The sequence below is a fragment of the Balearica regulorum genome, chromosome 22, assembly GCF_011004875.1.
Source record: "Balearica regulorum gibbericeps isolate bBalReg1 chromosome 22, bBalReg1.pri, whole genome shotgun sequence".
In the NCBI taxonomy this organism is placed as follows: domain Eukaryota; kingdom Metazoa; phylum Chordata; class Aves; order Gruiformes; family Gruidae; genus Balearica; species Balearica regulorum.
The window spans coordinates 4,106,546-4,123,892 of NC_046205.1; the positions used below are offsets into that span (position 1 = coordinate 4,106,546).

The window sequence follows — 17,347 nt, forward strand, 5'->3', positions numbered from 1 at the left end:
TCCTTCTGCCCATCCCAAGCTCCAGAAACCGATGGCTCCTGGGCTCAGCCTCCCCAGGGGCAGAGGAAAAGGGTGTCCCAGGTCGTTAGGGGCTGCTGTCCTCCCTCCCCGCTGGCCCCCCCAAGTCTTGCCTTTATTTATTGGCCCCAGTGGACGGCCCTTGTCCCGGGGCAGCCCCTCCATCCGTGCCGAAGCCAATGCCAAGTGAAACCTGCACTAGGACGTGCGTGAATGACGTATCTTTGGGTTTGTTTGTCGTCTTTGTTTTGGGGTTGGTTTTTTTTGTTTTTTTGTTTTTTTTTTTAATATAAATATTCTGGTTTTGTATTTTTGTATATTTTAATCTTTAAGAGAAAAAAAAAAAAAGAGAGAAAGGACATAATTCCTGCAACTTATTCTCAGGTATTCGAGCAATCTCAGGGATAAAATGCCTCTGTAGCCCAGTGCTGGACAGAGAGGAGGGTTTTTTCTAACAGCACAAAGACGTGATGAAGTTTGCATTGGAAGTGTAGATCTACCTCACTGGATGTTCGCTAGGTGGACTGACGTGTTGCCAAGCTTTTCTGTTGTGGGTTGTTTTTTTTTTTAATATGTTTGGGGCTTGTTTTCTTTTTAACTGTATTTTAATAGAGTCTCTTTCCCTTCCCCACTGGACTGAGGAGGAATTTGGGTCTGTAGATTTGTGTGCAGGGACGGAGAAGCCAGGCAGTGCCACGGGGCAGGGAACAGCTGCTAGAGCCTGTGTCGGCTCCCCAACTCCAGATTTTCTCCCAGCCTGGTGGCTTTTGCGGACTGTCCTCCATTTCTCTCTCCTGTTTACATTCACATGTCCCCTCCCCGTCATCCTGATGGGAATGTTCCAGTCCGCCCTGTGCCCGAGTCCTCCCATTGCCCACGGGTTGGGATGTCGCACAGGCTCCCAGCAGGCTGGTGCCATGTGGTTGGGGGGAGTCAAAAAGCCAGGATAGGGGTCCCAGCCCGTTCAGGGGGACATGGTAAGAGCTGACAGCGGCCAGGGAGGTTGTTGGGAGACGGAGGGTTATCCTTGATCCCCTGCCCTAACCTGCCCTCGAGCAAAGGGCTGGCTGGCTGCCCGTGACATCCTGGGATCAGGGACTTGGTGCCAAGGTGCACCCAAATCCAAGGGAGGTGCAACTGCTCCATCTTTCTTCTCCTTTCCTGGCTATCCCCAAATGCTGGTTCATGGTGGCCAAGGGAAACTCCTCTGGATCCCTGGTTTCGAGGGAAACTCTGGATCCCTGATTTTGGGGCATTAACACTCCACTTTGCAGCCCGGGGGCTGGCTGGAGCCTTCCCAGGGAAGGCATCTCACTGTGCTGGCGTGTCAGGACGTGGGCATGGTTTCTGCTGTTTGTTAGGTAGCGATAGGTTTAGATGTAGAGCGAGGCCGGAACAGACGGGGAGCAGCTACTCTGTCCCTGGGGGGGGGTCTTGCTGAGGCTGCTGGAGCCCAGTGACCCCTCTGAGGGTCACACAGGCACAGAGGGGGACAGAGTGCAGCTCCCCGGCTGTTTGCCTGCCCCCCCCTCCGGTAGTTTTTGTGGTGAGGTGGTGGTTTCTTTTCGGGAGGGTGCGGGGGGAAGGACTTTTAGTTCTTGACTAGCAATGGGATCTATACAAAACTACTTCAGGAAAACCGCTTTTGTCTGAACGGGGTAAATGCAATAGAGCGCACCGGGCTGCGCGTCTAAGCCTGGGCCTCAGTTCTGCTGCCACGTTGCAGAGGGCTGTTGGCCTTCCCCTGGCACCTCGGTTGTGCCAGGGAAACTGCTGCCCCCCCTAATTCTTGTATCTGTCTTCAAGAATCGTGTAGGACCTTTCCCTTCTCACCCCCTGGTTTGATGGTTTGGTGATTTTTTTCTGCTAGATGTCTAGTGTGTGTAAATACCTCTGTAAATCTTTCCATTTTCTCTCAGTATTCTCCTTGATTATTGTTTACAAAAGTAAGAGGGAAAAAAAAAAAAGGAAAAAAAAATAGCCAAAGCATCTAATAGGTTATGGACCAGGGAGACAGGATCTTCTCTGTGTACTCTGCCTTGCAACTCTGTGTGGGGATATGAGCTCTGTAACCATCCCTGTCCTAGGCTAAAGCAAATAGCAAATGACTTAGAGAATCACTCAGGTTTCCCCCGGGGCCAGTGTGGTACCGGGATCCAAGAAAACAGGGATTTTTATCTGTAAAGGGAAACCACGTTGGAGAAGATGGGATTGATTCTCATCTTCTCGTTTTTATTTGCCATTGTGGTTTTTCCCGTATCTTGACAATAATTAACTAAATTGCTGCATCATCACCCACCCTGCCCATGCTCAGCTTGCAGGCGCTGGGCACTATGCATTACGGGACAGTGAATCGCGGGCAGATGAGGCTGCACACTCAGGGCCCTGCTGTAACACGGGAGCGTTTGAATGTATAAGAAAAAGCTGTCCCTTGTGGGAGGGTGTCTCCCCTGGTGCGAAAGCCTTGAGTCACAAGATTGTCTAGGAGGAGACGGAAGAATGTAATCCATGTTTACTGCTAGCAACCAAAGCTTGTTTGTGTCAAACTCGTGAATTTTTATGAAGTAAGTGGGTGGGAGGGAGGGGATAATGGGGTGGCTGTGTGTTGCTCGGGTTACCTGAGCTGCGGTTTCCAAAGAGATTTCCTGCTGGAGTCCCTGCAGCGAGATCCCCAGTTCCTGTTGCTGCAGGTTTTCCCCCCTCCTTTCATTTTTTTTAATTTGTTTTTGTACCAACTATGTAAAATGTGGGTTTTTTTCTTTTCTGGAAAAAAACAAAAAATAAAGACCATGGGCAATGGCTGCTGGTGATGTTCTGTGTGTGGTTACTCTTTTTTTTTTTTTTTTTTTCCCTCCCTGGGGTTGAGAAGCCCAGACCCAAACTAGGTGCTGCCTGTGCAGAAAGGTAGGGAGTGTTGGGAGCTGGGGTACCCCACAGCTCGCAGCCGATAACCAGCCTGGCCGTGCCGCCAGCCCCCCATAACCTGCCTCACCACCAGCCTGCGGCCCCCTCTCCCCATACCCCACCTATGCTCACAGCCCCCCACCCCAGCCCCTCTGACAGCTTGCGGTGACCCGTGAACACCCCGGCTGCACCAGGCCTCCCGCCCAACTCTGGCACGGCCCTGTCAGCCCACAGCCCTCCCCAACCACCCCGGCGCTGCCATCGGCCTGCAGCCCCTCATAACCGCCCCGGCCCTGCCCTGCCAGGCTGCCTCAAAACCAAGCTGACCCCGCCGTCAGCCGCCCCAATACCACAACCCCACCGCTGACCCTGGCCCTTCTAGGCTGCCCGGGAACCGCCCTGGCCCCGCTGCTGGCTCTGGCCCCCCCCGTAACGACCCGGGCCTCGCCGCCCGTCCCCCTCCCTCCCTCCCTCCCTCCCTCACGGAGCCGCCGCTCCGTCGCCTCACACTGCCCTCTGCGCATGCGCGGGATCCACGCCTCTTGCTCCGCCCCGCTGCGCCTGCGCGCACCTCCCACCCTGGGCGCCGGCGGGTGACGCAGGCGGAAGGGCACGTCACCCTCTGCGGGAGGCTGAGGCGGCGCTGCCGGGAGAGGTAACGGGCGGCGGCGGGGCGGGCACCGGGGCCGCTGCTCACCGCACGCACCCGGGGGAGCCCCTCGGGAGTGGGGTGGGGGTGTCTTATTCCACTGGGTCTCTCCCACCGGCGTCCCTCGGTAGCCGCTTCCCTCCCCTCACGGAGCCGGGGGAGGCCTGAGGGACGCCCCGTCCCCACCGTGAGCGGGGAGATCCGGCGGCCGCTTCCCGCCTCCCCCGTGCCTGGCGGGGGAAGGCTGAGGAGAGCCTGTCTCGGGCCTGTCTCACCCAGAGGAGGTGGTTCGGGTGTCCTTCCTCCCCACCCCACCTCTGCGGTGGGTGGCAGCCCGGCTGTGGGGAGGGAGAGCTGCCTCCCGGAGGGAGAGCGCCCGGGGGACCGCGGGCTCTGCTGGGTGCACCCACCCGGCCGGGCGGGAGCGAGTCACGGCCTTTCTGGTGCTCTGTCTCTGCCTTGAAGACAAGGGGCTTCTTTGTGAAGCTTATTTTTGAAGATGAGTGTGTAAAATCGTATGTCAAAGATTGATTGCTGTTTACAGCCAAAGATGGTATTGGAAGAAGGCGTGTTTTCAGCCTGAGCTGTTCAAGGGGAACATTAAGAGCTTTAGTAATGGAGCCCGGGGTTCAGCAGTTCCTTGCCTTAATGTTTTGTGGCTGCATCTGTGGGTAGATATCCCTTCCTGTGGGAAGAGGCAGAGAAGGTCCATAGGGAAAATTAATGCAATCAGTGTAATTTGAATCTGCCTTAGTCCCTAGATGGGTACCAGGTGGTTGGATCTGGACTGTTGCCCCCGCAGCTCTTTCTTCCTGGCTGCCTTGCCCACATTTTTCAGGGTTCCTAGCTGACAGAATTGAATAATAATGTGGAAGTTCAGCAGACTCTTGTATCTTGTTAGCTCAAACCAGATCTTAATATTTGATGTGTGGATAATGTGGTAAAACCCCCAATATTTTTACAGCTCCAGAGGCTAAAGTTCTCTACTCATGAATGAAAAGAAATATCAGTTGGTGACACAAGTGCAGGGTAATTGGTGATGTAGATGGTTGCTTCATTTGAAGGATTTCCAACACAAAAGCATTGAAGGTCAGTTTGCTCTGCTGCCACCCTGTGACTCACCTGGTAGTAGCCCAAATTTTGGGTCTGTGTTAACTCACCAGCTAGTTCAGCTGGAAGACCTAGTAATGGTTTGTTGGTTTTGGTTTGGTGGTGGTGTTTTGTTTTTTGTTTTTTTTTTCTTGCTACCAGCTAATGCAGAATCTATTCTCATGACATACAGCTGGAAAACCCCAGAGCTCGTTTCTGGGCTCCCCCATTGTCTGCTTATTGAAGTACTTGTACAGATGATAAAAAGGGCCTCAAAGCAGCTAGTCAAAGCTCATTTTCCCAAGGTGATCGTTTGTAGCATTGCCTTGGGTTCAAACAGAATCTTCTGTACCTCTAACCCCTTTATTTTCATCTTCCCATTGAAGAAGAAAAGGAGCTCTCAGACATGTCGTGGATCAGAGAAGGAGAGCTGACCATCATAGAGAGATTTTGTGCCAACATCATCAAGGTAAGGAATGAATTTGGTTATCTGGGGTAAAGAATTTGTAGGTTCACCGTGGTCCAGAGTGGAACTGTCTCTGACTGCTCTGTTCTGCAACGATATTGTTGCTAGCAAGGCTGCATATTAATGCTGGCACTGGATGTACATCCCTAAACAGCATTTGAGGATGGAAAATTACTTAAGCTTAGTCTTGCAAATGAGCAGGCCTGTAGGCAGTGCTTGCCAGTAATGAGCTTACACTCCCAGGCTTCCATGTCTTGTGCCCTTGCTGATGAAGGCAGGGCATGGGAAGGAGGAAGAGAAGCAAGATGGTCGGATTAGGAGTCTAAGAAATGAAACTGAGTTTCTGCTGAGTAGAATAAAACCCAACCAGTTCCAGGAAAATTCTGTCCTTGCTCAGCAGAGTCTTGAGACCGATGCTGCTGGATCTGTGCAGACCTAATGAGGTCAGTGGAAAGGAATACTCTTCTTAAAGGGGGGGAAAACTCATGACTTTATTTTCATTTAAGTTAATTATGTCTGTGGAAATGGCCGTGAACTCTGAAATAAAAAATACTCCCGTGACTGCGGAGAGGTAGCTGTGGCAGCGCTGCTCTCTCTCCTGAGTACTACAGTGCTCTGTCATGCAATAGAAATAGGGAGAACAAAGCTGCTTTTCAGTTTAGGCAATTGTCGATACTGACATGCTTTTTAGAGAGGCTAAACTGGGGTTAACAAAGAGGTAATTAGCATCTTACTCTTTCCAGCTCCAGACTTGAAGCTGGGAGATACACACAAATAGGCAGCGCCGCCAGAAACAGCGGGACTAAGCTCTCTGTGATGCAAGAGTGAACAGTCAAGCTGGCACTTCTGGTCTGTTTTGTTTCTCCTTGTTTTCTAGGCAGGTCCAATGCCCAAGCATGTTGCCTTCATCATGGATGGCAATCGCCGTTATGCCCAAAAGTGTCACGTGGAGAGACAGCAGGGGCATTCACAAGGCTTTGATAAGCTGGCACAGGTGTGAAGGATGTTTGCTGCCTTTAAGTTGTGCGTGAAAGCTTGAGCTGTGTTTTCTGCTTGGCTGGTGTATTGTGTTCCTTTTCTTCACTGGAGTCAGGCCTGTGCTTGGAGCTGATGTTAGTCACCAGGGTTCATAGCTTCAGCTCCTCTCTCTCTCTTCCTGTTATCTTGCAGAGTCATTCTAATCAGCTTTTCCCCCTCCCTCTGTTTTACACTCAATTAAAATATCCGCCTTGTAGATCTTGAAGCTTTTAATTCTGTGCAGCAGGTTGAATTTCTTTGAAAAAGTTTTGAAAGGTATGGTATTATGTAATTTATAGTGTTATCTACAAAAAGTGTTCTCCCTGGCTGGATTAGTCCCATATCTGTTGTGGATTCACATCCTTAGATGATGTCCTGTTCTTTAAGATGAATCTGACATTTTCACCGAGTGGATTTCATTGCCAACTCTTGATGGTTGTTTCTTTTGATTCAATCTTAGCATAGTGGGACACAACAGGAAGTTTTTAGCAGAGGAGAAGCTGGGTCTTGCTGACCTGTCTGAGTCTGCTTCTCTGATTTTTTGTTTTCTATTGTATTTTGTCTTCTTGCAGACACTACGGTGGTGCTTAAATCTGGGCATCCGGGAGGTCACTGTTTATGCCTTTAGTATTGAGAACTTTAAACGCTCCAAGGAGGAGGTGGATGGACTAATGGATCTGGCAAGACAGAAATTTAGCCGCCTACTGGAAGAACAGTAAGAACCATCTCGTGCCTGTATCCCACAGGGCGTAACTAAAGCAGAACGTGATTACGAGTTGTTACAGGGATGCTGGAAGTCGTGAAAATGGATTAAATTAAGGATGCCGTTCTCCACCTCCAGCTAGAGATTTGTGTTCAGGGGCTCTGCCTACCTGGATGGGATGTAACAGCTCCTGAGCACGCACAGTTCCCCAGAACGCCAGATTTGTGTCTGTGTCATAGGGCTTACTGTGTGACAATCCAATGCAGCTTTCAGATGAGCCTGGCACAGTTAGAAGTTCCTGCTTAGCGCTGGAGTGCTGGATGCGGACTTTTCATGAAGCATCCAAGCCTTGTCTTACGTTCTGTCATAGAATTCTTGGCAGATCAGAGTTTAGCTCGACAGCTTGCTGTGCGGTAACTTGAGACTTCTACATATGGGCACACGATGTGTTAAGTCACTTGTTGAAGAACTAGTTCACGTATTGCACGTAGATGGAACTAGTACAGATTTGAGTGAGCAGGGAGTGGGGTTGTGGTGCCTTGTTTGGGTATGTTTATTTCCCCATGCCTGACTGGTACAAAGAGTGGTTGAAATAAATTTGAAAGGCAGTGAGGGAATGCAGCTGGAAGAATGGGAGGGAGAGGATAGCATGCCTGCGCTAGTAGAAATTGGGCAGATCAGGGCTATCTGAGCACTGCAGTACGCCGTGATTCAAAGAGACCGTTTCCCTGGTTTCTACCCAATGCGGCCCTTCATCAGGGAGTTTGTACCACCGGGCAGACAGACAGCAGGAACCTGTAAGATCCCGTGGGGTGTCCTGTCTGCTCAGAATAATGCTATGGCAGGAATGGATGATTTCCTGTCTCATCTGACATTCACTCCACCATCCCCACATCCCACCCTCATACATTAATCTTTCCTTACACCAGAATGTAGTTGTGCTACTCTGTGGGTGACCATTAGTCATCTTAATTTTTGATTAGTTATAGGTGGCCAGAGTCTATGGTTGTATTCTGAGTTTTCCATATGGATTTTTAGAACTTGAGGTAGGAATGCTTAACCTACGATTGTTTTCTAGTCCTTTGGGTATGCCTGCACCTCAGGAACTTTTCTGGGGAATGATCAATTTCCCTTTACAGAATGGTTTGGGATGACCAAATCTAAACCAGGTGTCAACACCTGAAAAACATTAGGTCTTTTTGCCTTTTTCAAATTCTTTGTTTTGTTGAAGCTATGCTTGCTACATGCCTGCTGTTTTCATTTGGTGGACGTTGCTCAAGGCAAACACGGCACTTGTGTGGTAGAGTCTGACCTGTTTTCTGTAGTCCTCACTCTTCTTGTTGGGCGTAGGGAGAGCTTGAGGAAGCACGGTGTGTGTATCCGTGTCCTCGGAGACCTGCCACTTCTGCCTGTGGATATTCAGGAGCTGATTGCCCAAGCTGTGCTGGCAACTAGGAACTACAACAAGTAAGTAACACACAGTTCAAAGTAGCTGATACCTCATGCCTTCCTCTTCAACCCAAAGGCTCAGATGTGGCAGACATGATACACCTTTTTTCTTTTTGTCCTACAAGCACACATAACTGTTGTAGATATTTTTCTCTCTGTCATCTCCTGGACCTTCCTTAGGTCAGTCTTTCACATATTTCTCCTCTTTTCAGATGCTTTCTAAATGTCTGCTTTGCATACACATCGAGACATGAAATCAGCAACGCTGTGAGGGAGATGGCCTGGGGGGTGGAACAAGGACTGCTTGAACCCAGGTAACTCTTGTCTTCGCGTGAGGCTTCATAGATGAAGACTGCCTGTCTTACCACCTACACGTTATTAATAACCTCTCAGAAGCCACGTGGCTTTTAAATAGATCTCATTAAACAGTATGACTGGAACAAATGACTTAAAGTTACTATGCAATGTTTGGTTTTTATTATTTCAGTTACCATGGTGATAGATACACAACCAAGACAGAAGAGAAATTAGGTCTGTGTCTTAAGTTTAAATATGAATGCAGATTTTTATGCCACAACTACTGGCTGCTTGGCTGGAAGTCTTAGCTATGAGGTCAAACAACAGATGAATCATGAATACTGAACTGTTCCTCCACCCCGGAGGAGATGGAGTAGTTAGCACTCTGATCTCTGCTCCAGATGGAAGTCCTCACAGTCTGGTTCCACCACTGTATTATGTTTCAAAGAGCATGGGGGGATGCTCTGAGGGCTGAAAAAGCATTTGAAAAATAACCTGTGGAGCAGACAGCAGTGTCCGTCAGAACAAGTTGATGACTGGCTGTAGTACAGCTCCACCACCCTGTTTTAATCTGCAGTCCTGTGTTTATAAAAACCCCCTCAGTAATTCTGATTTAGTAGTGCCACCTCTGTTGGGTCAGGAAAGTGATCTCAATAAGATGCATCTGTCTTTCAGTGACGTGTCTGAATCGTTGCTTGATAAGTGTCTGTACACCAACAACTCCCCTGACCCAGACCTCCTGATTCGAACCTCTGGAGAGGTTCGGTTGAGTGATTTCTTGCTCTGGCAGGTAAAGCCTTTGTTTTCTTCTTAAAATATTCCATCTTTGCATCAGAGAGTGTTCTACTGTCTCCAGGCATGAGCTGACATGAGGGCTCTTAAACTCTCTCTGCCAGGGGTTAGGTAACTTCTTGGATGGACTGAGTGCTGGGGCACCTCAGAGGAACCTGTTTCTTGCAGTTCTGTGCCTAAAGTACCTTGCAGTGCAAGTCTGAAATTGTATCATCCTGAAAACACTTAGTAAGAAATCACAAATTAGTTTGTCTGACAGCACTCAAGGAAATCATGAATTGCTCATCCTTTTGCTCCTCTTCTCACATTTAGGCAATTCCTAATTTTATTGGTAAATTCCTGGCTTTGATTAATTTAACCTGGCAATATGTTTCCTGGGATGAGGAAATCCCAGGAAGGATTTCTAGATTCATGGGAGAGGTGTTTGTCACATGTCAGCTTTGGGTATTGGAGGTGTGACCCTATAACGTACATGTAATGTTCATGCCTGACATCAGTTTCAGAAGTGTATTTGACTTTCGTAATGAAACAAGACCCTGCAAGACAGGTTCTAAGGATGGCAAAGTCAGCATGACTAGATTGCTAAGCTAAAACATAGTAAGTTCTGAACGCATATAAAGTTTGTGTATTTGCAGTTACAGTACCCAAAGCTGCTTCCATCTCTTTTTCTCCTGTGCTAGGCAATATTGACTCGTTTGTAAGCCAAACTTTGCAGGAGAACATTTGAGTCAAGCAGCTTTACTTAAACCTAATGTTTTGTTTTACATGTACCATTTGGAGCCAAAACCCAATTGCCTTTAAGCAACCACATCAAATGTTCCTATTCCAACTTATTTAATTGGCAAGTTCACAGAAGTTGTCTGGCCTGAGTTGTGGTTGCATACCAAGGCATTTCCCTCTCCTCCCTGTATTTTGGGGCACACGTATACCCTGGATGGGTGTCAATGCTGCGAACTTACGTTTTTGCTTGCTCCTCTTGGTGGTGGTCCTGGCAGAGGTGTCTCAGAGGCTGAGCTTGTAGCTGGTGAAGCATTACTGAGGAAGTGAGTGCTCTGTGAGTCTGGCTGGCACGATGCCCCTCTCCCGTGCCATGAATTATGACAGAGGCAGCAGAAGAGAACGTGTGCTTGTGCTCCCGCTCTGCCAGCTCACGTGCCAGAGTATTAGTACAAATTTCCCTTCAGTAGTAATTGTGCGTGGACAGCCCCAAAGTAGGAGGGACGTTGTGCTATTCAGGATGATTCTCTGGTGTCAAGAAAATGTCCTTATGGTTTTTCTGTATGGAATTGACACTAAGATTTTCTATATCATTACAACTCTGAGTCATGCAGAGTCCTTTTAAGTGTTAGATTTTGTAGTAATGGTCATAGGAGCACACTTACCTGAAACTTGGAGGGACTCGATGGCAAAAATAGGCTTTAACTTGAAATTCTTCATCTTTCAGCTCTAGGATATGTTCAGTGCACCACAACTCTTAGATTCATTAAGCAGTTTAAATGCCATGAGTGGGCAGTAAGGAATATCACGAGATGTCATTTGATGAATGGCTTAAATGTCATGTCCTGATCCTCGGTTCATCTGTTATTCCCTTAACTCGGCCTTTAGTAGTCCGGTGTCGCTATTTTAGTTTTGGTGTATGTCTGTAATGCTTAAGCTATTAAAAATACCTCTGTGAAGTATTAGAACATAGCATTAGAAGGAATTCTGCTGGTATTTTTACAGGAATGGATGACTTGTGTCCCAGCATTAAAAACAAATTAGAAAGACTCTACATTGTATCATTTCAAACTCTCCTAGCTGGTACTTATTTTGTTTTCAGTTGAATTTGATAACACAGCCTAGGTAAAAATCTTTGTGGGGAAACTGGCATAGTTTGACCAACAGAGCTGCATCTTGATGACTTTTCCCTCACTAGATGATTAAATTGTTGGTGATCTTGCTTTCTGCAGACATCTCATTCATGCCTGGTGTTTCAGTCAGTCTTGTGGCCCGAATATTCCTTTTGGAACTTGTGTGAGGCTATCCTTCGGTTCCAGATGAACTACAGTGCTTTACAGGTAAGGGAGCCTTAGGGGGATGGAAAGCTGAACACAGCACGTTATCTGCACAGCTGGAGATCAGGTGAGAGCGCAAAGTGGGAACAGAGGAATTGTTCATTTAGTGCGGTTAGTTAAGATCTTGTTTCAGTAGCAGCTAATGCCAGATGTGTGGCTTGTGCTGTATCCATGTGGCTTGGTAGCAGGTGGCCAGACTCCTCTACTTTCAGAAATATCTGAAGTCACCACTGTCTTTACTGCTCATTCCACCAGCTGGAAGTGTCTGTTCCCACTCCTCAGCTGACAGGACAGAACAAACAAGCATTTCTGATATGCTACGGGGTAAAATTGAGTTAAACTCAAACCACTTCATTAGTGGTTTAAGCAAAGACTGCTGAGTACACTCTGGAATGAGCAGGGAGAATTTGCATGCTGTTCCTTTAACTCTGCTATTGTTCTTAGAGCTTTGTAACAAGTGGGTTTAGAGTTTATTTTGTGGGAGCTGAAGTGAGGCTGCCTGAGCTGTGAGACTGTGGACAAGTGGCCTCTTTCCTGTGGGTCAAGATGTGCCTACCAGAGAGACTGTTCCTATTGCTCATTGTCATTGTTCCTCTCCTTTTAGATTTGTTGTTGTGAGCTCTCCCTGACCTGGTTCAGATAAATCTGGCCAAGTTGACCAGATTGCGAAGTCACTACTGTTTTTAAGCAAAACAAGTTTGGGAGCTGGAGCTTGTAGCACAGAGAGAGCAGTAACTGGCAGGAGGAGGACCTCAGTGTGCTGACTCTTAACTTTTACTGTATCTGGTTGCTGAATGTGTCTGTCTCTTAACTGTTAGGGTCTTCTGTTTTTTCAAGCCAGGCATTATATTGCCTTTTTCTGCCTTCAGGGACCTTGCTCACCTTTGAGAGTTGTCAAAGAGATTATAGACGGTTGTGGTTATGGGTGAATTGAATTGAGTGCAGTCACTCTGGAAGCATCCAAATTCTCCACGTCCTTAACATCTTTTATTCCCGTTTCTGCCTCAAGTCTGCCCTTTTCCTACCAGCAATTCATTGTATTAATACAACTGATGGCAATTCACCTTCTGCATGAAGAGGAAAGCAAAAAAAGGCCATAGTGTTTGTCACTGACACTAGCTTTGCCTCTGTCTTGAACAGTAAGGTCACTGCTCTGACTTTGCTCCTAGTGCTAATTTCTGATGGGTAACAAATGCTTCTTCTGTTCCTAGCTAGTCTCATCTTCTCTTAGTTCTTGTCTGTGACTCTGTGTTTGTGCAATGCTACTATCAAGGTTTCTTATCATCCAGATTTGTTCTTTGGTCAGTTTTCTTGCTGTAAGACCCATTTTGCAGTATATAAGGCCACCCTTTTTTCACGGGATGCAGCCCAGTTGTGCAGAAGGGAGGACTTCTCAAAGGAACTGCTGAGATTTAGGAGCTGGTTTTTTGTATCTGGAGCTCTTGGAACAAATTACTTTGGTGGAAGAGTTGCTTGTCAGTCAGAAAGGTGGGGCTAGGGGGTTGACTTGCTGAGAAGTCAGAACATATGACAGCAGCTCTGTCTGCTTTGGGAGAGTGCTGCTGTGCTCGCGACACTGGAGGCAGTTGCAGTGTGGATAGGCAGTTGGATGGCAAGTTTGACAAGGTATAGAAAAAAACCCTTGATTTGGAGGCATTTCACAAAAGATCCTTCCATCACTTCAAACAGCATCACGTTTAACAGCCATCTTCATATTCCAGTTAGCCTGCTGCTCAAGGGAGTCTACTAGCTGGTTGTTGCTCACCGCTTAGTCCCAGGTTGAGCTATAACCATGTACCAAAAGTATGTGGTAGACCGAGGGAGAGAAGGCAGATGTGGGTTGATGGGCCTGCCCTGTGGAAGTGGTCACACTGGGTCTGTTATGGTGAATAGACAGAATTTCACTTTATCCGAGAGTGGAAGTCTTTGGCTGAACAGGCTGATGATCTTTACATTTCAAATAAGCAGAGCTACAGCGGTGGAGTGCTATCAATTCAGTGGGCTTTTTGTAGCTAAGGATATTTCTACTTTCATTCTCAGCCCAACAAAAGCTAATTTACAGTGCCAGAACATAGACTACTGACTTGGGTACAGGGAAAATGTGAAGAGTGAGTCAGGCTCTCAGAATAATTATTTCTTCTTGTTCGTTTGAAAGGCCAGCACTCCCTAAGTGCGTGTGTGTCAGGTTATGTCACAGTGACCAGTTCTACCCTTTTTAAAAATGAAAGCTTAATATTCCTGCAAGCAGATGTGGTTTTGCTGTTGGAGGCTGCAGGCTAGGATATGTGCAATAAGAAGTAATTCAAAAGTGAACTGCAAAAATATTTCAAATACTTGAAGGGTAGGCAAGGGTAGCTACTGCCTTTTCCTTCCTCCTGCCCATCCTGCTGTGTCTCGAGCTGCCAGTACATTATTGGAACACAGGCATTTGGGAATGCTTTTGGTTTTTTGCTGAAGCCAATTAGCTCAATACCTGAGCATCAGCTCAAAGAATTGCCCCATGAATCATTGTTCTGAATCCCCTAAAACCTTTCAGCTGCCATGCGAGTAGGATCAAAGTTTCTGTCATGGCACTGGTGAGGATAGCTTGTGTGCACGTCTGTGGCTTGAAAGTCCTCTTGTATGCTGTTCCTCTCTGATTCTGATATCTGAGGGTTTTTCCACAACCTGTCATGACCTTTATCTATTTTAACTAGGAGTTAATGCTGTGAGCAGACTTGTGTCTTGGGGAGAAGGTCCAGAAGGATATCCCTGTATTATTTTTTTTTATAACCAATCAAGCAGGCTGCCTCAAAGTGGAGGAGGCGTGCTCAGAGCCACCCTTCATTTAACCTGCAGATTGATGGCCGAGCAGAGGCTCGGCTATTTCTTCCTCTGCTGCCTTGCATCTGTACCACGGATGAGCTGAAAGGCCTGGTGAAGTGCTAACGCTCTACTGCTTTTCACTCCAGAAGGCCAGAGACTCCTACATGGAGGAAAGGAGGCGACAACAGATGGAAAGGGATCAGGCTTACGTGACAAAGAAGCTGCAGCAGGAGGGGTTTGCGTCCCACGGAGACTCTCAGCGCCGATGGACACTGTTGCAGAAATGCACCGCCATGCGGGAAGAGAGAATCCAGGGCTTTCTACAGGCACTAGAGCACAAGAGAGTGGACTTCTTTGAAAGATTGTGTATGGTGTCTGCGTGACATAGGTGCTGGGTTGTTCTTGGGAAGAGAATTTTTAACTGTGGTAGAGGGAACAGCTGCTGCCCAGAGGAATTCACTCAGTGTGGTTCTGCAGTGGGGATGCAGGGCTGCTACAGGACTTTACGTCCCCGCTGGCCCTGTCCGAAGGCAGGGACACAGTACTGTGAACCTTTCTAGTTCTGCTGAGGAAGGTAATGCCGTCCTTTTGTCTCGTCTCCCTGCCCCTGATGATGGAGAATACGCATATCTCTGCTGCTTGGTACTTTACAGGCCTGGGTGGGTTTGGTGACAAGAAGTTAACTAAAACGAGCCTCTGGTTCTGTTTGACACCTCATGGATTGGCCCAGGCAAACCAATTCAGTCCTGTTAAATCAGCCTGGATGTGAATTCTTTCCATGGCTTTGCAGTTGTGAATCTTCTGTTGAGATTTCCTCTGCTGTCCCTTAAGGGGAGCCTTGCTTTCTGTAGGGAGAGGATTATTCCTGGTGTAGAAGGGAGCCCTTTGCCAAGCGGTGGGAGAGAGAGTCCCCGCTGCCTACTTCACGATAGCATGTTGTCTTTTCCCCACCTTACGTCAAAACCAGCACAGTATCTGCTCTCATTTTCCAAAGAGCTAAACCAAGGCATTGTCAGCCTTGTTGTAAAGAGAAGAAGGGAAAAAAAAAAAAAAAAAATACTCCAAAGCTTCACCGGGTCCTGTAATCCCTTCTGAGCAGTGTATATGGGGAGGAACCAAATGCCAAAGATCTGATGTTGGAACAGACTGGCTGTGCTTAGGAAAGGCTTCGAGCAGGCAAGGAAAAAGGATTGGTGGGGAATTAACTTCATGGCTTAAAAAAGAAAATATTAGTTAAAACCAGGTGATGGATACAGTATGTCAAATCCTCTGGGACCTCTCTAGAGCTATGACTTAATGTCCTGTTTTCAGGGAATGAGTGGGCTTAGTTCAGGAATACAGTAGCCAAAACCAACCTCTGACCCAGCCAAAATGGCTTAGAAGGGCTACTTAGCTGATTCTGATGGGAGTGGCTGGAGCAGCGGAGGAGTTGTTGTTTGTTCTCTTTTCCATCGGCAGGGAGATGGACTAGCTGATTTCCAAGATTGTTTCCGTCTCTTAATTTCTCCTCGTTTCCGTCCCCACGGTCAAAATAAGAGAAAATGTCTTGATTTTTGTTTCTGATGCAGGTGCAGCAGTATCAGCTATTGCTGTTTTTAAAGTGTTCCTTTTTACCTCCAGGTGAAAACTAGAAAATGCAGATTTAAGAGACTTGTAAGTGCTGCAAACTCAGCACTTTGAATGTGATTGTGAAGAGGATAACTCCATTGTCAAATCGTGAATAAAGCATATTCATACCAAACTTATTTAAAAAATAAGCTGAACATTTAAAAGTATGTAGAACTTCTAAGGTGTGATGAGGTTGGTATCCAGGTCTGATATAATATTGTTTAACCTACGACAGACTCCTCATCTGATTCCTGTTAACTGGAAATTATTGGAAGGCTGTGTTTTTTCTGCAGTCTAGTGTGAGCGATTTGCTGAGAGCCCAAGGCTTGGCCGAATGAAGCTCCGTGCACGAACCTCGTCTTGTGTAAGTAGCAAACAGTAGCTTGGATAAAAACGTGTCGAGGTGATGGGAGCTGTCGACTTTTAAACTTCTTTTGCTGTACTTTATTTTCTCTGTCTTCACATTTCAGGAAGCTGTCTGTGGAAATAGTTTAATCTCCATGAGATGGAGTACTCTCCAGTCTGCTTTGCCAGCCTGATGGGGAGGGTGTCTTCTACCCAAAAATGTACGTTTGCCTTAAAAAAAAAAAAAAAAAAAAAAAAAAAAGGTTTACACTTGTGTTATGATGATACAAGTGACCAAAGTGGTGGTTTTCCACAAAGTAGTATACTAGTACTGTTGCAGGTGTAATAATTGAGGGATCTGGTTTACAAAAGGCTTGGAAGGAAAGTTTTTAATCCCTTTTATAAAAGTCATTGCTGTAGTAGGGGAGGAGAAAAAGCTCTCCAAGCTGTGGAAAAAGGCTTGTGTTAGCTGACAGTTTGTTTATTCCACCTGCATTAGTTATTCTTGTAAAATAGCAACTTTTCCTCTAATCCTTGCCTCATTAGAGGGTGGGCATAACTCCGGGTTTCGGGAGCGCATCTTTTTCCAGTGAATCTTTGTGACAGTTGTGGGAATAGAGCTACAGGCTTCTTCCAGTGAGAATTTAACTTCCTAATTCATGTTTATAGGGTGAGGATGTGGGGGGAAAAAAAAAAATCAGCATGACTGGAAAAATGTGCTCTTCTGGCATTTGAGATCTGAAAAAGCCTGAGAGATTACCTGGGGAGGGAAGAGGGGGCAGTGTGCTCCTTGGGGTGTTTTTCTGGATGAGGTTCAATTAAAAGGTGAAAAGTTCAGGGCGGAATGAAGTGTGTATCTTCTAATTGGATTTGTAGCAAGCAGGCAGTGCCTGTATCCAGGTGTGGGGAAGGAGCCCAACTTTACCAGCTGCTTAGCGTGAGCACCTGTGTGAATAGCTTTAGTCTCAATTTCTTGCATTTTGATTTTTCCTCTTATTTCAGCATTTTCCTTCCTCTCCCTCCCTTCTCTTCAGATATAACCCTCCCTAGCTCCCTTTTTTTTTTTTTTTTTTAAATTATTTTTATTTTACAGGAGAAAGCGCTAACCTTCATTCCGGGACTGCCTCTCCAGCTCGCCGGGCTGAGGGGGG

General features: G+C 47.0%; 1 protein-coding gene across 3 annotated transcripts; it reads left to right on the forward strand.

Moving 5' to 3' along the window:
- The first annotated feature begins 3,447 nt into the window (after nt 1–3,447).
- Nucleotides 3,448–16,427, forward strand: DHDDS (dehydrodolichyl diphosphate synthase subunit). Of its 3 annotated transcripts, XM_075774018.1 has the most exons (10): nt 3,448–3,577; nt 4,536–4,660; nt 5,047–5,129; nt 6,004–6,120; nt 6,716–6,858; nt 8,197–8,313; nt 8,508–8,609; nt 9,268–9,382; nt 11,334–11,441; nt 14,390–16,015. In XM_075774018.1, exons 3-10 carry the CDS (start codon nt 5,067–5,069, stop codon nt 14,624–14,626), a joined length of 1,002 nt encoding a protein of 333 aa, XP_075630133.1. In that variant the 5' UTR covers nt 3,448–3,577; nt 4,536–4,660; nt 5,047–5,066; the 3' UTR covers nt 14,627–16,015. The 3 variants fall into 3 exon arrangements, with proteins under 3 accessions (XP_075630133.1, XP_075630132.1, XP_075630134.1); XM_075774017.1 differs by lacking the exon at nt 4,536–4,660 and having other exon boundaries at nt 3,510–3,577; XM_075774019.1 differs by lacking the exons at nt 3,448–3,577; nt 4,536–4,660; nt 14,390–16,015 and adding an exon at nt 16,145–16,427 and having other exon boundaries at nt 4,859–5,129.
- The last annotated feature ends 920 nt before the right edge of the window (nt 16,428–17,347 follow it).

Excerpts from the sequence above, each read along its gene's own strand:
- DHDDS (XM_075774018.1), top strand. The coding sequence starts at position 5,067 with ATGTCGTGGATCAGAGAAGGAGAGCTGACCATCATAGAGAGATTTTGT. Across the intron at positions 5,130-6,003 it reads TTTGTGCCAACATCATCAAG|GCAGGTCCAATGCCCAAGCA; the intron begins GTAAGGAATGAA and ends CTTGTTTTCTAG. Across the intron at positions 8,314-8,507 it reads GCAACTAGGAACTACAACAA|ATGCTTTCTAAATGTCTGCT; the intron begins GTAAGTAACACA and ends TCCTCTTTTCAG.